Source organism: Colias croceus, chromosome 14, assembly GCF_905220415.1.
Source record: "Colias croceus chromosome 14, ilColCroc2.1".
NCBI lineage: Eukaryota > Metazoa > Arthropoda > Insecta > Lepidoptera > Pieridae > Colias > Colias croceus.
Window position 1 is genome coordinate 3064133 of NC_059550.1, and position 21982 is coordinate 3086114.

Here is a 21982-nt window from a genome sequence, read left to right on the forward strand (position 1 = left end):
AAGTTACATATTATGTAATATTGACATGATTTTAAAAGAGCAACTATGGAGTTTCTTGCCGATTCTTCTCCATAGATACTGCTTTCCGAATCGGTGGTAAATGTTAAAAATACTTATGTAATGACGATTCGAAAGTGCTACTAAATAGTAGTCTAATTGAATAAATAAATATTTGAGTTTGAGTTTGAGTTTGAACAATTATAAGAGTGCTTTCTCACTAAAAATCTGCCCCATTTAGATTTAATACCTATTAGTATTAGATAAGTATATTATATATAGTATATACCTATATATAAATAAAGATGAGTTTCGTATTCAATAAAGTAATTACTTCAAATTACTTAGTTAGTAGGTACCTACCTGATACAAATTATATGAATATGAAATTAATTAAAATCTTAAACATGATAAAACCTTTTATGAAATAAGCACTTAAGAATATTCATTATTCATCGCATTGCAACCCTTTGAAATAAAAAGCAAATGTGATTCGATATTTTTATTCTTACCATTATGTACTTACCTACCTACATCTTTATATAAACCAACGAGGCACATGCAAATAGTAATTTCTCTACTAAATGTATCTCGTAGCATATTCAAAGGAAAATATAAAAGATACTCGAAAATATCCTAGAATATTTTAAAAATAAACTTATGCAAACTAGAATAATTTACGATCCACTCTTGATATTATATTTTATGTTTATATTATGTTTATTCATATCAGTCCAGTAAATTTTATATTACATGTTCTATAATATTAAAAAATACAAAAAATAAACAATTACGTTCATACCAACGTATGGATTATAAAAGAAACATAAATTAATTTCCTTTAGTATTCTGAAAAAAAAACTACAAGATAATTTAAAAATTTCGTACAGCGCCATCTTACATTAAAGCTTTGAACTAGTAAGAAAAGTTTTTCTATAAGCAAGGTGGAAACCATAATTTCGTTACTTAAAATGTGATACATATGCTAAACAATAGATGGCGCTGAATAAGAAATTTAATATTTAAACTTCAGAGCCATGTCCATTTAAAACCATTTGTTCTTTCCTAAATCAAAGATTTGTGAGTGAAAGAAATATAGCACTGCTTTTATAAATAAATCTACTTGTGTTAAGTCCACTGACTGTTTTATGTTTTACGATATAACTAAGTAGGTACAATGAATACACAATGTGCGGTTTTTAGGACTATAACCGCAAATTATCTGAGGTTTTACTTCTGCTTAAGAAGCTTTTATATTTATTTATATAAATATATAATTATTTTTGTAAATATATCCGGTCTAAGAAATAAATATAATTTTTTTTTAATTCATAATATGAAATGATTTCCTTACACTTTCAATTTTAATTAGTATCAACATAACTAATTTATAATTTACTAGCTATCCGCCCACAGCATCACCCGCTAAACTTCCTCGAAAAAATTTATCTTTAAAAAACCAGCATCAAATATTGGTTATTTTTAAAGTGCATAAGGATTGACAAACAGACAATGGGAATCAACTTTGTTGTATGTAGTTGTACTATGTGATAAGAAACTTGAAATCTGGAAAATATATATTTATACTATTAACTATTCTGTCGTACTACTAGGTACTGTCTTTCTGTTCCAACGAAAAACGTTGTCTTAAGGTTCAACTAAATTATTCTCAATAGTTTTGTTATCATGGAAAGGAATAATTAAAACAACTAGAACTAAGTTATCGTTTATTACTTTTAGTGACTGTGAGAGATTAAATACCTATTATACTTAGTATTACATATATACCACATCTTCAGAGCTAAACATACATTCAGATCTCATTATTAAGACAGTATAATCTCATTCATTTACTTGATTCATTTATAATATAAATAACCACATAGATACGCTAATTATTAGCAGTTTTATAACCAAGTCTTATTATATTACTTATCAATACATACTTGTTTAAATAGTCAGAATAAATCTACCAATTAATGATTCTAGCTCAACTGATTCAGCAATTAAAATTGTACACTTAAAATAACGTTTATAAATAACTTAATTTAATTACAGTAATAATCTAAAACTTACGATTACAAGGAGTACTGAAACACAGCCTAGATTTATATTTCCACTATTACTATTGGGTTTATCTTCAATTTTATCTTGAATGCTTCTGTGTGCTTTAATTTTATCCGGTTTCCCTTCATCAGATGCCATATCATGATCATCAAAGAAACCATTATTCATGGGCTTAGCTGAAACAGTTGATAAGCGACTGGTTGTGTATGAATTTTGCTTTTTATCGTTAGTTTTTTCGATATTTTCATACACGTGAGGAAGTTTCGTTGTAATAGTATTGTGCAAGGGATTTTTAGTTACTCTATCGATAATAGGTGTAACAGCAGTCGAAATTGGTTTATTAGTTGTTATAGTTTTGGTTGATGTTGCATCTAATTTTGCTTTCGGTTTCGTGTTATCAACATCTGATTTGAGGAGGTTATCGTAATTGGCTGAGCAGTTTAGAAGGAATCGCATGTCGATATAAAACAGTTTTCCATTTAATTGTGTATCATCATAATATTCATAATCGTTTCCTTGTACGTCGCCATCTTCTACGTCTTGTGCGTTTTTCTCAGCTTCAACTGTTTTCGTCCATTTTTCCCTGATTTCTGTGCTCGGAACACACTTTAAGTTTTCGATAGCTAGCTTCATGTGTGGGCTCTGCGTGTTGTTCATTAGAGACATGAACCAATCCAGGCGACAGTCGCAAGGGAAGATGTTATCTGAAATTGATAAAGATATAATGTAGAACTCGATTGTATTCTAATGCATTTTTATGATCTGTTACATCATAATAAATAAGAAATGTACGTAGAGATTAAACTGTGTTGTGATGGAAATAAATAAAATCTTGTTATGCTCATTAATATATTTTTATGATAGTCTCTAACGGGTCAGAGTTAAAAAGAGTTCATTTTTATTTTTTTACAAAAACTAGGTTTCTACCCACGAGCACGACTTCTATCTTGTGACCTAGATTAACTATAAATTTAACGTCAAATATAAATAAACTATACAAAATAAGTAAACTCAATAATTATTAATATTATAACGTCTTTTGCCATTGCACAGTGCACACTTAAAATGTGCATAGAGAAAAATTTCCAATTACTTTTATTTTTAGTTTGGTATGTGCATCAAACAGTAAGTCAGTTAATCAGGCATTAAGTCTGATTTCCTTTATAAATATTTACATTTTTGAAGATTGCGAATTGATCTTATACCACACTCCTACGACTTATTATAAATTCATTAAACGTCTTTAGAATTGTTATACTTTGCTATCAAATCCTACGACCTACGTGATAAACTTGAATTGATGTTAAGAATACGTTTAACAAATTATTTAACAGACAAATAATAAAGTGGCAAATCTAATATTATACAGATAGCAAACAGGACCATTATAAAAGTACAAGTTTATAATTAAATTACCTTCGACATCTAAACTGCTGACATTATTGTATAAATTCTCCAGTAAAGGCGCCATAACATCTTCTTCCAAGTGTTTTATCTGATTGCCTTTGAAACTAAGCATCCTCAAAGATTTTAAACCAATAAAGACCTTTTCATTCTTTATTTCAGACAGCGCATTGTGTGCCATCGACAATCCTTGCAGTCTGCTTAAACCGTTAAATGCTTTCTCATCAAGCATTTGTATTTTGTTTCCATCCAAATTCAATGACTGTAGGTTTTTCAACGGTAAAAATGTATTGTCGCCTATTACTTCCAAACTGTTGCTGCTCAGGTCCAATTTCTCCAACTTCTTTAATCCCGAAAATGTCTCGCTGTTCAAACTAAACAAGTTATTTCTATCGATTTCTAGTTCCCTTAAATTAGATAAATGCACAAAAGCTCTATCGTGTATCGTCGTTAGTTTATTTCTTGTCAAATAAAGTTTTTCTAAAGATGGCAGATCTACGAACACGTTTCTGTTAATTTCTACAACATTATTAGAATCAAGAGTAAGTATTGTGAGATCTCTGTGATGCGCGAAAGCATTAGTTTTCAAAACCTTTATCTGATTATCCCTTAAAGTCATTTCTTCGACAAATGTTAAGTTTGCAAAATCAAATGATTCAACAGTATCGATCGTGGCGTATTTCACTTCTAGTTTTAGAAGTGATTTCGTGTATTTTAAAGCTTGTGTCGGGATGTATTTTAATACGATACCCCTAGTATTTGTGAAGGATAGCTTGTGTACGTTCTCCAGTTCTAAAAATTCGTCCCAATTGGGGTCTTCTTGTGCAACTCCCTCAACAGTAGGATAGCATTCAGCGCTGCGTACCAGCTCGGGGTCGTGGGAATCTCGATTGCAATAACATTGTATTTTATTCGTGTTATTGAACACTGGATCGCATAGATGTGATTTAGTTTCGCGTTTCTGGTGGTGCGTTCTGGCTTCTGCGATGATGAGCGTCGCGCACAGGAGAATACATAGCCTCGTAGCTGTCATTTTCATTGGTCACAGGTTCATGTACACCACCTGGAAAGTAGAGAAAAGTATATATTAATTAAAGTACATAACAAATAAAAATAAAAAATATAAGTAGTGATATAAAGATTTTAATCGCTCTCAATTACTTAATATTTAAAAGGATCTATTTATAAAATATATTTACACTTCATATAGAAACATAAAACGCTAACATAGCTAACTTTACAGTTAACTGTTTCTTAATTAGCGTTGTAAGGTATATGAATGCGTATTATTTTGATCGTTTATTTTATACTAAACCAATAAACAAATAGTGTGTAGTTAAACTAGTTAAATCTATACGTCAGTTTATCACACAATTTCTCGTTTCTCAGGAAATCTGACTCATTTCTAGGTTGGTGGTCACGTACACTGAATACATCAGGGATGTGACTTCATGCTATATAAACATCCTAATATAAATATTACTTCTATATTTGTTATTATAATATGTTTGCATACTAATTTTATGAAAACCGCAACTTATTCACATACTGTTATACATTATAAGTATACTTAATTAAGACTTGATTCAATGAATAATGAAATTGCGCTTTGTGTAATTATGAATGACGGCATGGCTTAAACACGAATATTAGTCAAATATTCGTAGGCTATGTATGCATTCGTAGGTGCTAATTCTTGTAATTATCTGAATATAATAAATATGTTGAATATTTTAATATACTTATTGAATCTTAACTTTATTAACATAACGATAATCTTGTCAACAATAATTAACCTAGGTTCGTAATCTCTATACCTAGCTATCCTTTACTATGTACAAAAATAATAATACAAGTAGGTACTTTATATTTATTATACATGGAACTTAAGCATAAGAAATTATTTCGTTATCTAAAAATATTATTATTATTGATATTTTTTCATCTTTTGTAGAGGTGATCTCTGCTGGAAATTCTGAATATGGCGAAAACTATTGTATTCTTGTTTATATTGTTATTTTGTGTGTTATTAGCATAACATTTAAGTGGGCTTACGAGATGACATAATGGTAATAATATTTCTAAATACATTAATACTTACATCATCAAATAAGTTTTATGAACAAAAGCTATTATAGTTCGATAACACAGCAGCCCATTTAGTGCTAGAGTTCTTTAGTCAAAAGGTGAAATTTAAGGAATTTAAAATAATACGTTTTAATCAAATTAAGTAAAATAGTGTAAGTATCTTATAAATATCGTAATAATTTAATATAATAATTATTAATATAATAATTATTAATATAATAATTATTAATATAATAATATGTAATAATTATTAAATAGGTAATACAATAATCAATAATAATGTATAATTCGAAATGTAACAAATAATATTATAATAAATTACATGTATGTCTAATAAGCTGAATAAATTCGTGGATACGCCATTGTAACAGTGATATTAAATTAGTGTGAACACAGGCTCCTGAAAAACAGTTTACAACTATATTAGGAGCCTGGGTCATTAAATTTTTGTAACTTAAATTGGTGCAAATAAATGATTTATTTATTATTTATTATTATTATCTTCTCCGTGTAAGTAATTAATTCGAATGTAAGACGTAATTCACTACAGACTATTCACACATGCCTTTTCACAATTAAATTGTTTTCAATATTAACGGGCTTTTATAAGTATAAAAGCCCGTTAATATTTAAAACATTAATTTGCAACATTAAATGTAGGTAGGTACTCTTAATTTATGTGATGTATGAACCTTGTAGGTATATAAGTACCTATATACCTACAAGGTTCATGTCAATCTCAAATTACAAACTTCCATACTAACACTAATTTAATTTTTTAATCATAAATATTAAGAACATAAGTTGTGTCAATATTTTTATACCCTGGCATTCATAGCAAATGACACACGCGTGCGTGACCCTACCTCAACTGCATTAGCATTAAATCTAGGTTGAAGTTATTTAACTTATACATATATTACTTAATAATATTTACTTAACTTATAATAATCACTTCATATTTTATTTTTGACTATTTGACACACATTTATCTAAATTACAGTCTTATCTCATACGCATTTATATTTTAGATTATGTCATTCCAATACTCTTGCCAGCGCCCACGCTTACAAAACGCGAATTTATAATATACGACTTCTTAAATGTAAATTAAATACGTCAATGAAGAAAACTATGCTATTATAAACTTGCAAAAAGTTGTAAAAACCTTTCAAACTAAAATACTTTTAAGTTTTTTCCGTACCGGATCTCAGGCGCCATTCTTATCAATATTCTTCTAACTTAAAAAATACTAGATTTCCGCCCGCGGCTTCGCCCGCGTTTGCAAAGGAAAACCCGCATAGTTCCCGTTCCCGTGGGATTTCCGGGATAAAAACTATCCTATGTGTTAATCCAACTTACCCTCTATATGTGTGCTAAATTTCATTGTAATCGGTTCAGTAGTTTTTACGTGAAAGAGTAACAAACATCCATACATCCATACATCCATACATCCATACTTACAAACTTTCGCCTTTATAATATATAATATTAAGATATATTTTATTCATACTTCCACGAATTCAATTATTAAAATTCTATTGATTGTTAATTGATAGTACCTATATCGGCGAATTTTTTAACAGATTGATCATTGGTCATTGTAAAATATACTCATAAATTTAGTACATACATTAACATAATGGTTTTCTTTACTTATTTAATCTTATAAGAAAATATCCACTCGGATAAAAGTAAATTATAATTTCTGTTAATATTTTTGGTAGTACACGAACAATTTTTAATTACTTTCAGCATGTACTCTTAATTATTGTCTTATGTACTTAAATACGTGAAACGTAGAGCCAACAAAAACTAACTTTCAAGTAGTTTGTCTTCTAAATTTTAAAAACATACTTAAGTTTATAAAAAATAATTATAAAATATTCTTCATAACAAGGTATTGAGTAGACCTAGAGAATAATCATATTTACTAAATGTCAAAAGCTTCCTAAGATTCAACCAATAACTTTTACACGTCGCAATTTTACCAAACCTTCAGATCTAATCCTCACCGTATATTTTAATACAGTCCCGATAGAATATAGATGGTTTAGATAATCTCCATATTTCACTGTCGAGCGCTGATTCACGTCGAAACACTTTATCGCGATCCGGGTTATTCAAACGTACCTACGCGATTTTTGGCGGCTTCTCTCTGCCGCGTGATTGATTATGCTACCGTACATTCCTATATCAGCGTGTAAACTGTTTCCGTGTTTATAGTGACCAAAACAACTTCTACTTAATACCAATAAAATGACCAAAACGTCTCTATGTTAGGACCTATGTGGATCTCTTGGTGGTCGTAATTAGATACGTTTCTTTCGACTATAGGACCTAGGATCAGTTGAAAATAACGTTATGATACATACATAGTTTGATAAATGTACAGCATTATGTGAATAAATATAAAATGTAAGTGTAATAGGGAAGGAAATAAAATGAAATATGTGTAGTCGAACATCTTTCACGTGATATATAAATATACTCTGCTAGAGTCTGTTTCAATTAAATATGCGTTATTTAATTCCCCAATATGGCTAAAACGATTTACTATACCTAATATATACATAAGTATCTATAGGATATATTTTATCCTAATTGAAACCGAACGAAGCTGTTAGGAGTACTGATAAATAAGGGTCAAAAGCACCTCGTATTACTCAGGTATTTTAGAATTGCTGTTAAAAAAGTGAAGATATAAAACCCGCCTAAAACTTCAAATGTATCTCCAAACGCAATCACCTGTGGAGCATGTAAAATTCAAAACATTTTCTCTCTACCGTATTCCAAGTTGGAGTAAATAAACTTACTTTCATATATCCGTGTACGCCGTATTTTGATTTAACTTTTTTAATTTGTTCAACATTTCAATAAACATCACAGAATAAACAAAGCCGTATACAGAAAATGCTTTATATCTGTATTAGGTAGATCTCGACGTTCAGAAACCACAATCGTGATTTCCAATTATTCAAACGTCCTAGTTTTTGAAACAGTGACATGTTTACAACGATACGTCCACGTTTTATGTTACACTAACTAATTAGTTCGTCTATGAATAGTACTAGGCCAGCCTGAATGTCCTAGATAGAGCCTTTTCTATATGAATGAGTATCAGAATAACGACGTGAACGAAGATAATTGTAGGCGAGGATCATGCCACAAATAAATATTTTTAATCTATTGCTACTACTTTTTAAGAAGATTTAATAAATAAGAAGAGTCTATATCGTGAGGTGGGCTGTCATGATTTTATGTTTTTTATCTTGTGTTTGGTTGCCTGGAAGAGATGGCTACTAAAGCCATAAGGCCGCCATTTGTGCATGTCTCTCTTCTGTATATGTATGTCTTTTCCTGTTTGTAATGGTGTACAATAAAGCGTTTTCATTCATTCATTGTCTTTTTATGAGAAATTCATAATATTATTATTGTTTATTTTTATAGCTGCATGCTATGCAGCTAAAATTTAAGCTTTGAGAATAATTACAAACACTATGCTTGCACAACGCAGTAAAATTAAACGTTGAAAAAGATTCGAGCGTCGTGTAAAACATTTTGTTGCAAAATACACAACCTTCAAGAAAACATGAGGAACATTTGTCATTAGTACCTACGTACTTTGCTGTGTTCTTTGGTTATTTTATTCATTTTCATATATTATGTTGCCTTCACTAAGCAAGTATTGAAAGGTAAATTACTGGCAAATTCTAATAATAATTGTAAAAAATACCCTAAGCAAGTTGAATAAGTGCACAGTGCTTTTGTTAAATCTAAATTCATCTCTATACTAAAACCACAAATTTAGTTAGGATTTACAGATTTCTGGCGTGTTTTTGGCTATGCAAACGAAACACACTACTCATAAGCACTCACTACAATTAGTAGCTGATGTGTTGCCAACCTCAAATGGGATTAGTAATCGGAGAAATTGTAGCATAAGCACAAGAAATATTGCAAATATACCCATTTTTTTATAGTGGGGAAATCTTCTTAGATACCCCCGGCTCCCGGGGATGGAGCCGTGGTTATGTCGGATTTTTACCGACTAAAACCCCACTCTGTTCCATCGCGCTGCTTTGGACGGAATTGCGGGAACGGTTACGACTCTACCGCGTGTCCCGCCCAGCAGATGCCCGTTTCCAGGCCCACCTATACCCTTAGGGTGTATTCAGAAAGAAAGCTTGAAACTTATAAGCGCTTATCGGCGCTTGTCAATGTTGGTTCGTTCTACACAAAGGAAGCAGGTTGAAGCAGACCAAGACAAATTTTATATGGCAGCGACCAGCGCTTGTTGAAGCTTGTCGGAACTTGTCGGCGCCGATCAGCGCTTATAGGCGCATGTTCATATATTTTCCTGCGCAGGTTACCAGCGCTGACAAGCACCGATAAGCGCTTATAAGCGCTTATAAGTTTCAAGCTTTCTTTCTGAATACGCCCATACTTATTTATCGAATATATAATGGATGGGATTCGATAAAGGGTTTCCAAATCAATTCTGTAGGTAAGTACCTATTAGCGTCCGAAGAGTTAAGTAGTACCTATAAGGAGCTAGAAATTATAAAAGTCAACAATCCCTAAATAACGATACGTACGATAAGTTACTAAATATTTACTTAAACAGCAATTTTATGTCTTACTAAAGTCTTCATAACTTATGGCTCTACCATAAAAAACCAAAGCCTATAATGAACAATTTCTTTTATACCATTGTGTTGAATATAAAACAAGTTATTTAGTTCTGTATTGTATTCTATGTAATAATTATTTTACTATACATTAATTATACGTATATATACGCCATTAAAGAACTTATCACATAAAGACAAGTATTACTAGCGAGAACCACATGCAGTATTAACTTTACGTTACATGCTTCATCCATTAGGAACTTACTACGTTTAAGCGTGAATTTGTTAATTTATAAGCAGAACTGTAGCAAGTTAAGGACAGGATACAATCAGTGGTTCTGTAATATAATAATAGTGCGATATAAAGTACTGGTTTGTTCTATTAGAATTGTTTTTGGGTTATTAACTTATTAGAGAGAGAGCCCCGAGAACTTAATGTCTAATGGCAAATTTTATTAAAATACTAGCTGCGCCCCGCATGGCTCCGCTCTTGTTGGTCTTAGCGTGATGAAGTCTTCCTCGATGAATGGGCTATCTAACACCGTAAGAATTTTTCAAATCGGATCAGAAGTTCCTGAGATTAGCGCGTTCAAACAAACAAACCCACAAACACACGCTTCTGCTTTATAATATTAAAATAGATTTATCATTGTTTTTCTATTAATGTAGTCATGAACTGATTATTGACTGATTCAGTTCGATCACTACAATTTAAATCATAATTTTCATTAGGTAACTAACTACAAAATGGCGAGCTTCTAAATTTCCCTGTATATTTTTTATAATGTACCTACCTACTTTTAGTAGTTCTAGAATGACTCATCGTGAGTGCTTAAAAGTCTAGACTCCCTCTTGTGTGTAGTTTACTAGTCTGTGGATAATTTATAAGTTTAGCAGAACTTATGCAAGCTGTCTAGACCGGATTTGAACATGAGGGTCGACTGGCGGTCAGTGAAGAAACTGCGTTAATCTCAGGATATGGAAGTATAAGCCTCAATAAACTGTACCCTGGCTTATGGGATGACTGCGGTAATAAAGATGAATATTATGAGATATTACTTTTTTCTTGTTTGGATGGTGTTTACACAAAAATACATGATGATTGCAATAGAAAAGGTAAAAGTAGTGTGAAATATTGGAAGATTTATTTTAAAGATTTCTTTGGTTGTAAAAATTAGGATTCATACTTAAACTATAAAACGACCATGAAATTATTAAAGTAGGTACACTGAATAATTTATCCAAAAGCTTTGTGGCAGTCAGTAAATATCTTAATTATTTGTTGAGCCCATCAAATCAAATCCCCTGCTGTTTAATAAACATATTTCAATTGAATTTTACATAAGGCCAAATTGAATCGCTCATTACACTAGTAAGAAAACAAGCAAATATTAAGTTCGATTTTATTCAGGTAGGTTATAATTAAACGTATTGCAAAGCTGTTAATTGGTATCGCCCGTTCTCTGTTTCAGGTAATTAGATCAACTTGTCAATTACTCACGCTGTATCCAATCAATATTCAATGTAATTGTAGCTGATACTTATGAGCTTAACATAATGTATCACCTACTTAATATTATAAATGGAAGTTTATGCTAATATTTGGTACGCACAGTTAATTTTATGGCATAATTGGTTGAGAATTAGAGTGGATTGTTTGGTGTTATGACAAATTGAAAGAGGATTCCAAATCTACATTTGTAGCAGTTTAATTTCACATTTAGATTGGAAAAGTTTTTGGACAGTAGTACAGTCGTTACGTATACTAAGAACTGCATTAAAGCAGAAGCAGTAGCAACCTATACGTGAGTAACAATCCTAACATAACTAATTATGCATTACGCTGTTATACGCGTCGTTACGGTAGAATAATAGACGCTATTGGTCAAGATGTTCTAGAAGCTCTTGAAATAATATTATCAAGTCTGAAGTGTCCTGAAGGCGCTTAAAATAAAAAGAGTGGAACAAATTCGATCAGTGAGATAGGTCCGTGTGCGTCCCAGCGGTCCTAGCTTCGGCAAAGTGAAAGATGCGCGATTATTTTTCAATACTTGCGCATCTTTCAGTGTAAATTTCACTAGCGGTCCGCCCCGGTTTCGTCCGTGGTACATATATATCTTATAGCATTCAGGGATCACGCACAAATCCATCGGAGAAAGAAGTTTGAAGTACTTACTGAGCGGGTTTAAACCAAACTCTTCAGCTTTATTTTATTAAAATAGATTACTCATTTGGTAAGCGCGTGGGATCATTAGTCTTTTACTATCTTCCTGTACTGTCTCACCACAACACCTGCTTACATATCACTTACCAATCTTACCATCGGATGCGGCAAAGGAGATTGTGCCAAAAACTACAGTCTTTATATTTCGTCATAGTTGAATAGCGTTGTTTCTAAGATAACGTCGTCCATATTTACACAATGGTTTTGAGATTTGCGCAAATAATATACTTTATGAAGCTATTAAGATAAATATTTTATTGTCTTTGAATTCGCCAACGTAATCCATTAAAACAAAACATTTTAAAAGCCCAATTCAATATACATATTATAGTTTGTTAATGGCCATCATAAAAATAATGCGATCGAAATTAAAAAGTCATGTCTAAATTGAAAAATGTGATAAAATTTTTCCATAGGAATTAGGAAACCTCCTACGCTATGACCGCGGCTCATTTCAAAAGACAGTGTAATAAAATATATTGTTTACATTATACGATCATAATGGAGCAAGTCTAAAAGCATTAATCTCGTCCAAGGTGGACGAACTTTTGTTACTTCCGTGTTACATTTTGATTTTTGACAAAAGATCTACACTAATTTTCTCCAACTTACCTGATCATTTCGAAATAATGTTTTTATAATTGATTTGTGTTCTTGTCCTATTTGGATTATCATGACGAGCTTCATTTTCGTTTCAAAGAAAATAACGGATTAAAAAATGAAGATACAGCCAATTTCGATTCAGATTATAAAAACGTATAAATGTTACAGCTTACGTTTACGGAATAAAATTCTGGTTCGTTTTTCGGATATATAATTTCAGCGACCCATTCATAACAAGGTTACCCTCAATATAAACTATTTTCAGCTATTCATTGAATGAATATAGGGAATTACATTAATAACTTGGAATATTTATTCAACCTTTCCTCATTAACGAGTATTTCAAAATAATAAAGTGGAAGCACTTAGCACTATTTGTAAAATATTGTAAATTATACAACTACACTTTTATTTATCACGAAGTGCTCTAAACAGACCGTTTTCATTTGAGTCCATTTTTAGTAAGGGAAACAATGCAATTGAACTAACTTACAAACTTTTTGGAAGCTTTTGGAAAAATCGATGAAATATGCAAGTTGAGATAAGTGCAGATGATAACCGACATTACGTATTCACACAGAAATCTTTAAAGTGCTGGGAACAATCGGAAAAGTCATACGTTATTCACAATCCTGAGATGTTGGCGCCATCCCAACTACCTATATTGATATTAGTAATATTCTATTGGTGTTTCACTTATTTTTTATGTTTTTTACACCTAATATTTTATGTTTTATCTATTCGCATTATAGTAAGTACAAAGAGTAACTTGCGAATGATACTATAAAACAACTTATTAAAAGATTCGGAAATATTATAGCGCTTAGTCGGTTTTATAAAAACAAATTAGCTAGAGTTATACAAGGCTGGAAATATTTACTAGAAACTGGAATTTCTTTCGCTTTGGTTAATCATTATTTTGACTAAAAAAGTTTGTCGTTATTACAAATTGATGTTCTACCGGAGATTGCGTCTTCAAAACTATCCTAGCGTGATAAGATTGATATCGATACCGATAACCGTAAAAATAAACAGTAATAAATAAAACACATTTTTATTATGTAAGTATAGTGAACCTACATTTGGATTTAGTTGCAATTCTTACCTGTTTGAGTTCTAAGTATAAAGTGTACGCTCCAAATAATTCGTCTTCATAGCCTCGCCGACCTAAAGAAATAGTGCACTGTAGTGAGGGTTTAAATGGGCCACTATTGCTCGTATTTACTCCACTGTTTTACTACCACTTATTTCCAGACCTAGCCCGCCATAAAGTACCCACCAAAGTTTAGTAGAATAGCTTCATACCTGTGAATAATGTACTCGTAAAATACACTAGCTGCCCAAATAACGTGAGTCCCACCTGGCTTTATGAAAGTCCGAAATACTAAGAATTTATGAGCCGCTAGCGACACTGTAAGCTAGATATTAGAAGACCTACAGCTACGGTTTAATATTTCAGACGAAAAACTTGGGACGTGCCAGTCTTATTAAATGAATCTGTACAATTTTTTACGGACTTAGAATATTTTCACGCTCCGTGACAGACGTATTAACTCTGCCACTGCCCAAATTAACACGCGTTTAATAAGTGTGATGTATAAATGTCTTTCTTAGAAACTCTATCATTAATTTAGAACAAAAACCCTTTGTAGGGTCAACGTCCGTCCGAGATAACCGGACAATTTGTTTATCTCCCAGTAAAGTATTCGTATTTATATTTAACTACAAGGGCTGCTTTACTAAAACGAGAATAGACAACGCAGCGTGTTTCAAATGCATTATTTTAAGTGTCATAAACTTCTCATTCATGAATCAAAGCGGTTCGTTTGGATAAGTTATTTAAAAGTATAACTATTATGAATCTTAAGGGATTTTTATTACGAAAACTCTTGCAAGAGAATTCTATTGTTGTTACATATAAATATTTAATGCTGAGAGAGTACCAGTGTAAATAAATAATAAACATTATATTTCCAAACTTTTCTTTTAAACAAAACCGTATAAGCAGAAGCAACTTCGGATTTTATAAGAATACATTCAACTTTAAACTACCTTATAAGATGATTACTTCATTTTCTTATATATTGTTTGAATAGATATTTGTTACCGGATAAGCGAACCGTTATCAATGTTTTAACAATTCCTCTACGACTGTTCCGAATTATAATAATGCCGTCATTTAGATGATCTTCAATTGATTATACCTACCGTATATGCTTCTGTATTAAAGTTTATATTCGTTTGAATTCTCACACGAACATGTGTGTCATAAAGTCATAAAACGCGCCAATAAATAATCGCTCTCGTGACACACTAACCGCTAAGTGTACTTAAAAGGGAACAACAAAAGTTGGCTAGGATTGTTACTACCAACAATATGGTTCACCACATTCAAATTTATGGGATCAAAAATTAAATCCGTGTCCTACAAACATTAATACGTATCGTGACAAAAGATTCATAGTTGAACCATGGACGAATATATTCGTCCATGGTTGAACTGTAGTCGCTTTAGTGTCGATTTATCTCGCAAGATCAACAAATATCTCGTATTATTAAAATAGCTAATTGGCTGCAGCACATAACTATATTTAACTTTATAGAATAGTAACCTATCCCAGCAATCAATTACCCGCTCCATTTCCAGGGCATTTAATTCACAGTTCTAAATAGAAACTTTTTGGTAAACAATAATGACTAACACCGTGACGACACGAACTGGCCGGCATCTATAAAGACGGTTTCTAATTTCGCGTACCATGACATCATGCCATTCAATCAGACTGCTGGACGCGTCCATATAATATTTTGAGTCATCCCGTTATCAAATTCTGCATAGGTCGTCAATAGTGCTGTTATGGCACCCCGCTGTAGGTCATGCGATGCATTATTTGAATTTAAATTGCACATTAAATCTAGGAGCGCATGATTAAAATGATTAATCGGTGTATGTTAACATTAACGTGAGCAATAAGCTCCGAAGAAACTGACCAACTTGCGCACTTACCTACGTAATAAGCTTTAAGCTGTCTAATTTATACTACGTTTTATAGACGGGGAATTTATAGAACTATGTTTTATGTGAAACTAGTAAAATATAGGACAGCTATATAAAAAGATGAAGCTTGTTTTAAAATTGAGTCACTCAATTATAATGAAAACAACATAAAACAATAAAACTACGCAAGCGCTAAATATACCCGCGTGGTCGCCAAATGACTCAATCATGATTACTGAACTACACAACTTTACTTCAAACTCAAATCTTTTGATGTTGCGGCGACAACATTATTTGATAGACCGCGATTAAATTCTAACATAACATTCATAGCTGTTGTTCAATTTAAAGCTTCACAGGCAGATAGATAAAGAATTTAAACATTTAAATAACGTAAAATATATTTTTACCGACTTTATTATTTCTCAAATTATAATTAAAAGATGTTAATTTAAGTTGCACAACGCTCGTTTATTCCAATCTTTTATTTATCAATCATTTTTCGATCTAATAATATTATGAACATCTATGCTAACTGCATGAAGCAATTAACAATACTTTAACTATGACACTCTGATTAACATAACAACACTTGTATCATATCGAATCGAACAATAACCCAATAAAAATTTAAAAGCTTAATAAATTCGTCCACTGCTATTAAATAAGCTTTCCGGAAAAATTCTACTGCAATCTGAATTCGAAAAGATATTCGGATTTCAGTCGTGCAGCCTGTAATTTACTCGTCCATTCCAAACTTTTCATGAAACATAACTTTGCCAGTCAACATAATTTTTCAGTCATTTTATTGCAAATTTTTGAGTTTCGTACACATATTTTAGCACTATATTTCGTGGGTAGAAATATTCGCGTCCCTATTTCGCCCCTTTAAATTTTGGTTATGCGACAAAGAGCGGAAGCCCATAGGTATCCCATAAAGGACGAATATGTATTTGTGAATTATAAAATATGTATACGTAACTAATACTAATAAAAATTACCCATACACCTATTATTTAATCAAAACGCAACATAGACAAACACTAATTATAATACTAGTATTTATTTACTTCATATAAAACATGAACTAAAAATACATTAAAAGCTTTTTATAGTAATATTTTATGACGTTATTAACACAAACACCTTCCATAATATTTGTGGTACAACGAACAATGGGTAATTTCTGTTTCAAAGAGAACGGTGGAAATGAAGAGTTAGATTAGTAAAGAAAATGTTTATAGTTCAGGATACATCGCCCATTTTTGCAAGTGACTACTATCAAGCTGATTTTCCGTTTGTAGCTTTATTTTGATGAGACACCGAATAATTTCGTGTACGAAACTCTCGATTGTGGTAGCTAACAGAGATAACAAGGATAAAATTTTTTGATTTGATGGTTCTCAAATATTTATTACGCAATTTGTAGGACAATATGTCTGTTGAATTATATAAACATTAACTAAGTGAAAACAAAAAAATCAGCTTGTTAGTAATCATTTATGATGACCTCGTTATCGATACACTTTGGAAAGGGGGACTCTTTGAACAAACCATAGATTTTGTAGGACAAATATTTTTTCGAATAATTTAGGTAATTATCTTGAGATTGAACAAAAAAAAATTCATTCAGTTAGTTATAAATATTTGAGAACCATCAAATCAAAAATTTTTATCCTTGTTATCTCTGTTAGCTACCACAATCGAGACTTTCGTACACGAAATTATTAGGCGTCTCATCAAAATAAAGCTACAAACGGAAAATTAGCATGATAGTAGTCACTTGCAAAAATGGGCGATGTATCCTGAACTATTAATTTAACAAATACGTGCACTAAATATAAACGATGATAATAATTGCAAGATGATATTTTAAAAGGGGAGTAACATTACGTTTCCTGTTAAGCTTTAATGTAGGACGAGAAATTAAAAAAGGGATTCTGAGAACTTTATGCCATGCAAATTTAACCTTAAATTCTAACGTTACTATTTTAACCTTTGATACATTTAAAACTCTAAAACAATATTCAAAGCGGGATGATACATAGACTGAAACGGTAAGTCTACACAATCTCAGCATCTATTAATGTAATTACTCACCACGAACTTAATACTATCCGTTCTCCAATATCCCTACATAGTATAACCTTCTGCAATATATTAGAGCAAGTTTATTGATTAAACTTAGGGTTTAATTCACAAACTTAGTACTAGGGACGACGAATGACACAGGTCTTAACGGGTATAATCCATCTCAACGTGGGCTGAAGGATATCCTTATCTTGCCTTACTAATACTGCGTTCGATCTCTTTAGTTCCTACAAATATGTGGAGTTATTTTTCGCTCACTTTATTTAATACTGTGTCGTTGTGTCCTCTGAGTCTCTATTATTCACTATTTATTCAAAAATATTAACAATGCCTAATATTTATATAATATACTTCAAATAATTAAAACTATAACAGTTCCAATTAAAACGAGAATGATGAGAAGAATTCAAATTCTATAAATACCCACATTCACTGCTATTTATGTCATAATTATATCTATTCTCCGCTAAACGGAGTCCATTCCATCTGACTCCGACTTTCCAAGGTGTGTCCGTGCCGATAACTAACCACCTCGAGCTTCTTGGTATCACCTTAACGCCTACTCTGAACTTTGGTTCCTTCATAGAATCAAAAGCCCAAGTTGCCTCAAAAAAGCTTGGAATTCTGGCGAAGGTAAGACAGTATTTCAGCCCGGGACAGTTGCTCAATCTTTATCAGGCACAAGTCCGATCGTGTATGGAATACTGCTCTCACCTCTGGGATGGTTCCGCCAAGTACCAGCTGGAGGCGCTTGAGGCGATAGAGAGGCGTGCCAAGAGGCTCATTAACGACGATGATCTTGTAGGCAGAAAACTCCAGAGCCTCGGTCACCGCCGTAGAGTGGCTAGCTTATCGGTCTTCTATCGGATACACTTTGGTGAGTGCGCTGCGGAACTGCACGATCTTGTTCCGCCATCCCCGTTCTTCCATCGATCGTCGAGGCGCACAGATTCTAGGCATCGCCATATGGTGGACGTTCCATGTACCCGGACTAAGCGGTTCGATTCCACATTCTTTATCCGAACCGCAAGGGACTGGAACATGCTTCCTGAATCTGTGTTCCCCGACGAGTACAATATGGGGGTCTTCAAGCGTAGAGTGAACAGGTACCTTCTAGGGAAGCGCGTACCATCTAAGACCACATCTCAGCTTAACATCAGGCGAGATTGTGGTCAAGCTCTTCCCTATCGTAAATAAAAAAAATAATTAACAAAAGTTAACGTACTAAACAGAAAACTAATTATAGCATGCGATGAATGAGAACCATCGATTATTTGATTACGACACTATACTGGGCTTGATATTTGGAAACATCTAAAATTACAATTGTATGCGTTGGAATTCATCCAGGTGTTACATACTTCAGTTATTTGCATAACGAACAGTGAACTGTTTAGGAAGTCCGGTATTACTTTGAAATGTGAGTTATCTAACTAAATTTACTAGTAAAATTTTAAAGTAGAGATGAAATTTAAATACACTATGTAGTTTTTATATAAAAGTAAAATACTATCATATATTTGATTGAAAACATCCCTGGAAATAAATTCATAGTGCAAGTAGACTATATTATGTGATACCTTTAGATATTAGCCTAATCATCTCGAATCTAGATACGCATCCGTTACTCTTACAAATAGTTGTACAATAATAGTACAATATTAAGTAGGTATTATTTTGCAGCACAATATGAATTTTCAGCTATTATAAAATAACTTTAATCAACTCATTTAAAAATAACTTTACAGGGGCCTTAGACAAACGTACGTAACGCCATGGAATAGAAACTGCTAACGCTAATTATTGACATAAGCTCATGACATTTTGGTAATGGTTCGATCACACTACCAACGACGCAGACGACCACGACCAAAGTTCCAATCTTGCCGAAATTTGTTCAAAATCAATATTAAAATCTCCCGTCATTCTGGTACTCAGGAATAAAAAAATTCGAGGTCAATTAATAAAAAGAAATAGGGTTTTTTGCGATTTTCGCCGAGACGGTAAGTTTATCATACAATCACCTGAACCAAAATTGTATATAATCTAATTATCTATAAAAAAAGGTTAAATACATTTTTTTCTAGGAGCCACCGTTTCTATGAAAAACCTGTTTGTTTATCCATTGATCTCAAAATTTTTTTTCCAAACACCAATACGACAGGAAATTCTTAAATTTCATTTTTAATTGTGTTTTGCACAATTTTATTTAATTGCGACTGGATGAAAATTTTGTTCGTGGTCGTCGTTGTCGTTGGTAGGGTGACCGAATCCTTATGCAAAACATCATACGCTTATGTCAATTTCTATCGATAGCGTATTCTATTCCTTGGCGTTTTGACGTTTGGCTAAGGCCCCTGGAATTTCTAGCGTAAAGGTAATGAATGTCTTTGTGAATTTACTTCAAATTGAAAACCGATAAAAGAAAGATATTTTATAAATAGGTAAGAAACATTGATACCGCAGAAGTATTGAATTTAACAATGCTTTTTATAAATAATTAGCTACTCTTTATTTTCCAGCGGTAACCAGGTAACCTGTAGGCTTCTATTTAAAACATCGACAAAGAGCTTTGTACGCCGACTGCTTTTGACTCGTGTTTCATTTTATTTATTAAATACAAAGAATAATGGTTACAATCGTTTTTCAAAGGCTTTTAGAACTTAGATTTTATTTATATTTTGCGCAATGTTCCTAATACGACTCCACAGAAATTAATATTTAGTCTCGTTATTGTGCGTTCTTTTTATGACATATATCTTATAATATTATAACTGCTTTTATCACTTGGAAGTTGGAATATCATAGTATTTAAAAAAAAGTCATTATCATTTCTAATAAATAGGCTTAGAATGAAGAAACAAATTTCAATCGAGCTTTTTATGACTACTCGCCTCAAAGGACACTTCAAAAATAAAATAAAATCTATATAAAAATAAAATTATTGTACAAAAAGAAGTGAACTCTTTTAATAATTTCAATAGTCATTTAACATCGATGACTTAAATGTACCTACACTTTTATAAATGCACAAGGCCAATGCATTGTACACTCCTTTCACAAGAATTTCATTAATAAGAAACTTAGTGAAGGTTTATTAAAAACTTCACATGAATTGAACTAAATAATATTATTTTCTCTTCATACGCAGACTACACTAACTCTTGCTATATTTCAAAGTTTTTTAGAAAATATAAATAATACCTAATAATAATTTATTAATTTATTCAAGCAACCAGGGTCTTATCTTCTTATCTTCTGCTAAGCTTAAAAAATGCGTTCAGTAACAAAATGAAACATAAAAACATGTTTAGGAAAAATTTCCTTGGTTAAAATAACCATTAATTACACTGCAATACATGGAATGAACCACATCTTTTTGCAATTGCACTAACTTTGTCATAACCATATTTCTAAAGTCACATCCAAATGTTCCCTTTTATTACATTTAATAGAATTATTTTAAGTACCAATCCTGAAATTTGAAATATCAATCGTAGCAAGCACGTCATAACATAGACGGTGGTCTACGACTCTATGAATACGAAATGGGCAATTGTCATGAAGTATTGCTATGAGGCGATTTAGATACATTAACATTCGATATGTGTTCCCTTTTACAATTTACATCTTAAGTGATAGCTTCAACTTTGAGTTCAAATAATAACATTTGAGTTTTGGTGATTTTTTAGGGTTCCGTACCTCAAAAGGAAAAAACGGAACCCTTATAGGATTACTTTGTTGTCCGTCTGTCCGTCCGTCCGTCTGTCAAGACCCTTTTTCTCAGGAACGCGTGGAGGTATGAAGCTGAAATTTATATCAATTACTCAGATCTACTGTCCCTTGAAGCTGTGAAAAAATCAAACTTCTAAGCCA

General features: G+C 32.0%; 1 protein-coding gene across 1 annotated transcript in view; it reads right to left on the reverse strand.

Annotated features, from left to right (window-relative positions):
• Positions 1-1711: 1711 nt before the first annotated feature.
• Positions 1712-21982, reverse strand: part of LOC123697259 (connectin-like) — a 56753-nt gene continuing 36482 nt past the window's right edge. The window contains exons 2-3 of the mRNA XM_045643713.1: positions 3481-4531; positions 1712-2768 (exon numbers count right to left, since the gene is read on the reverse strand). Coding sequence (XP_045499669.1) covers positions 2050-2768; positions 3481-4507 — 1746 coding nt within the window. The 5' untranslated portion in view covers positions 4508-4531 and the 3' untranslated portion in view covers positions 1712-2049. The remainder of the gene's footprint in view (positions 2769-3480; positions 4532-21982) is intronic.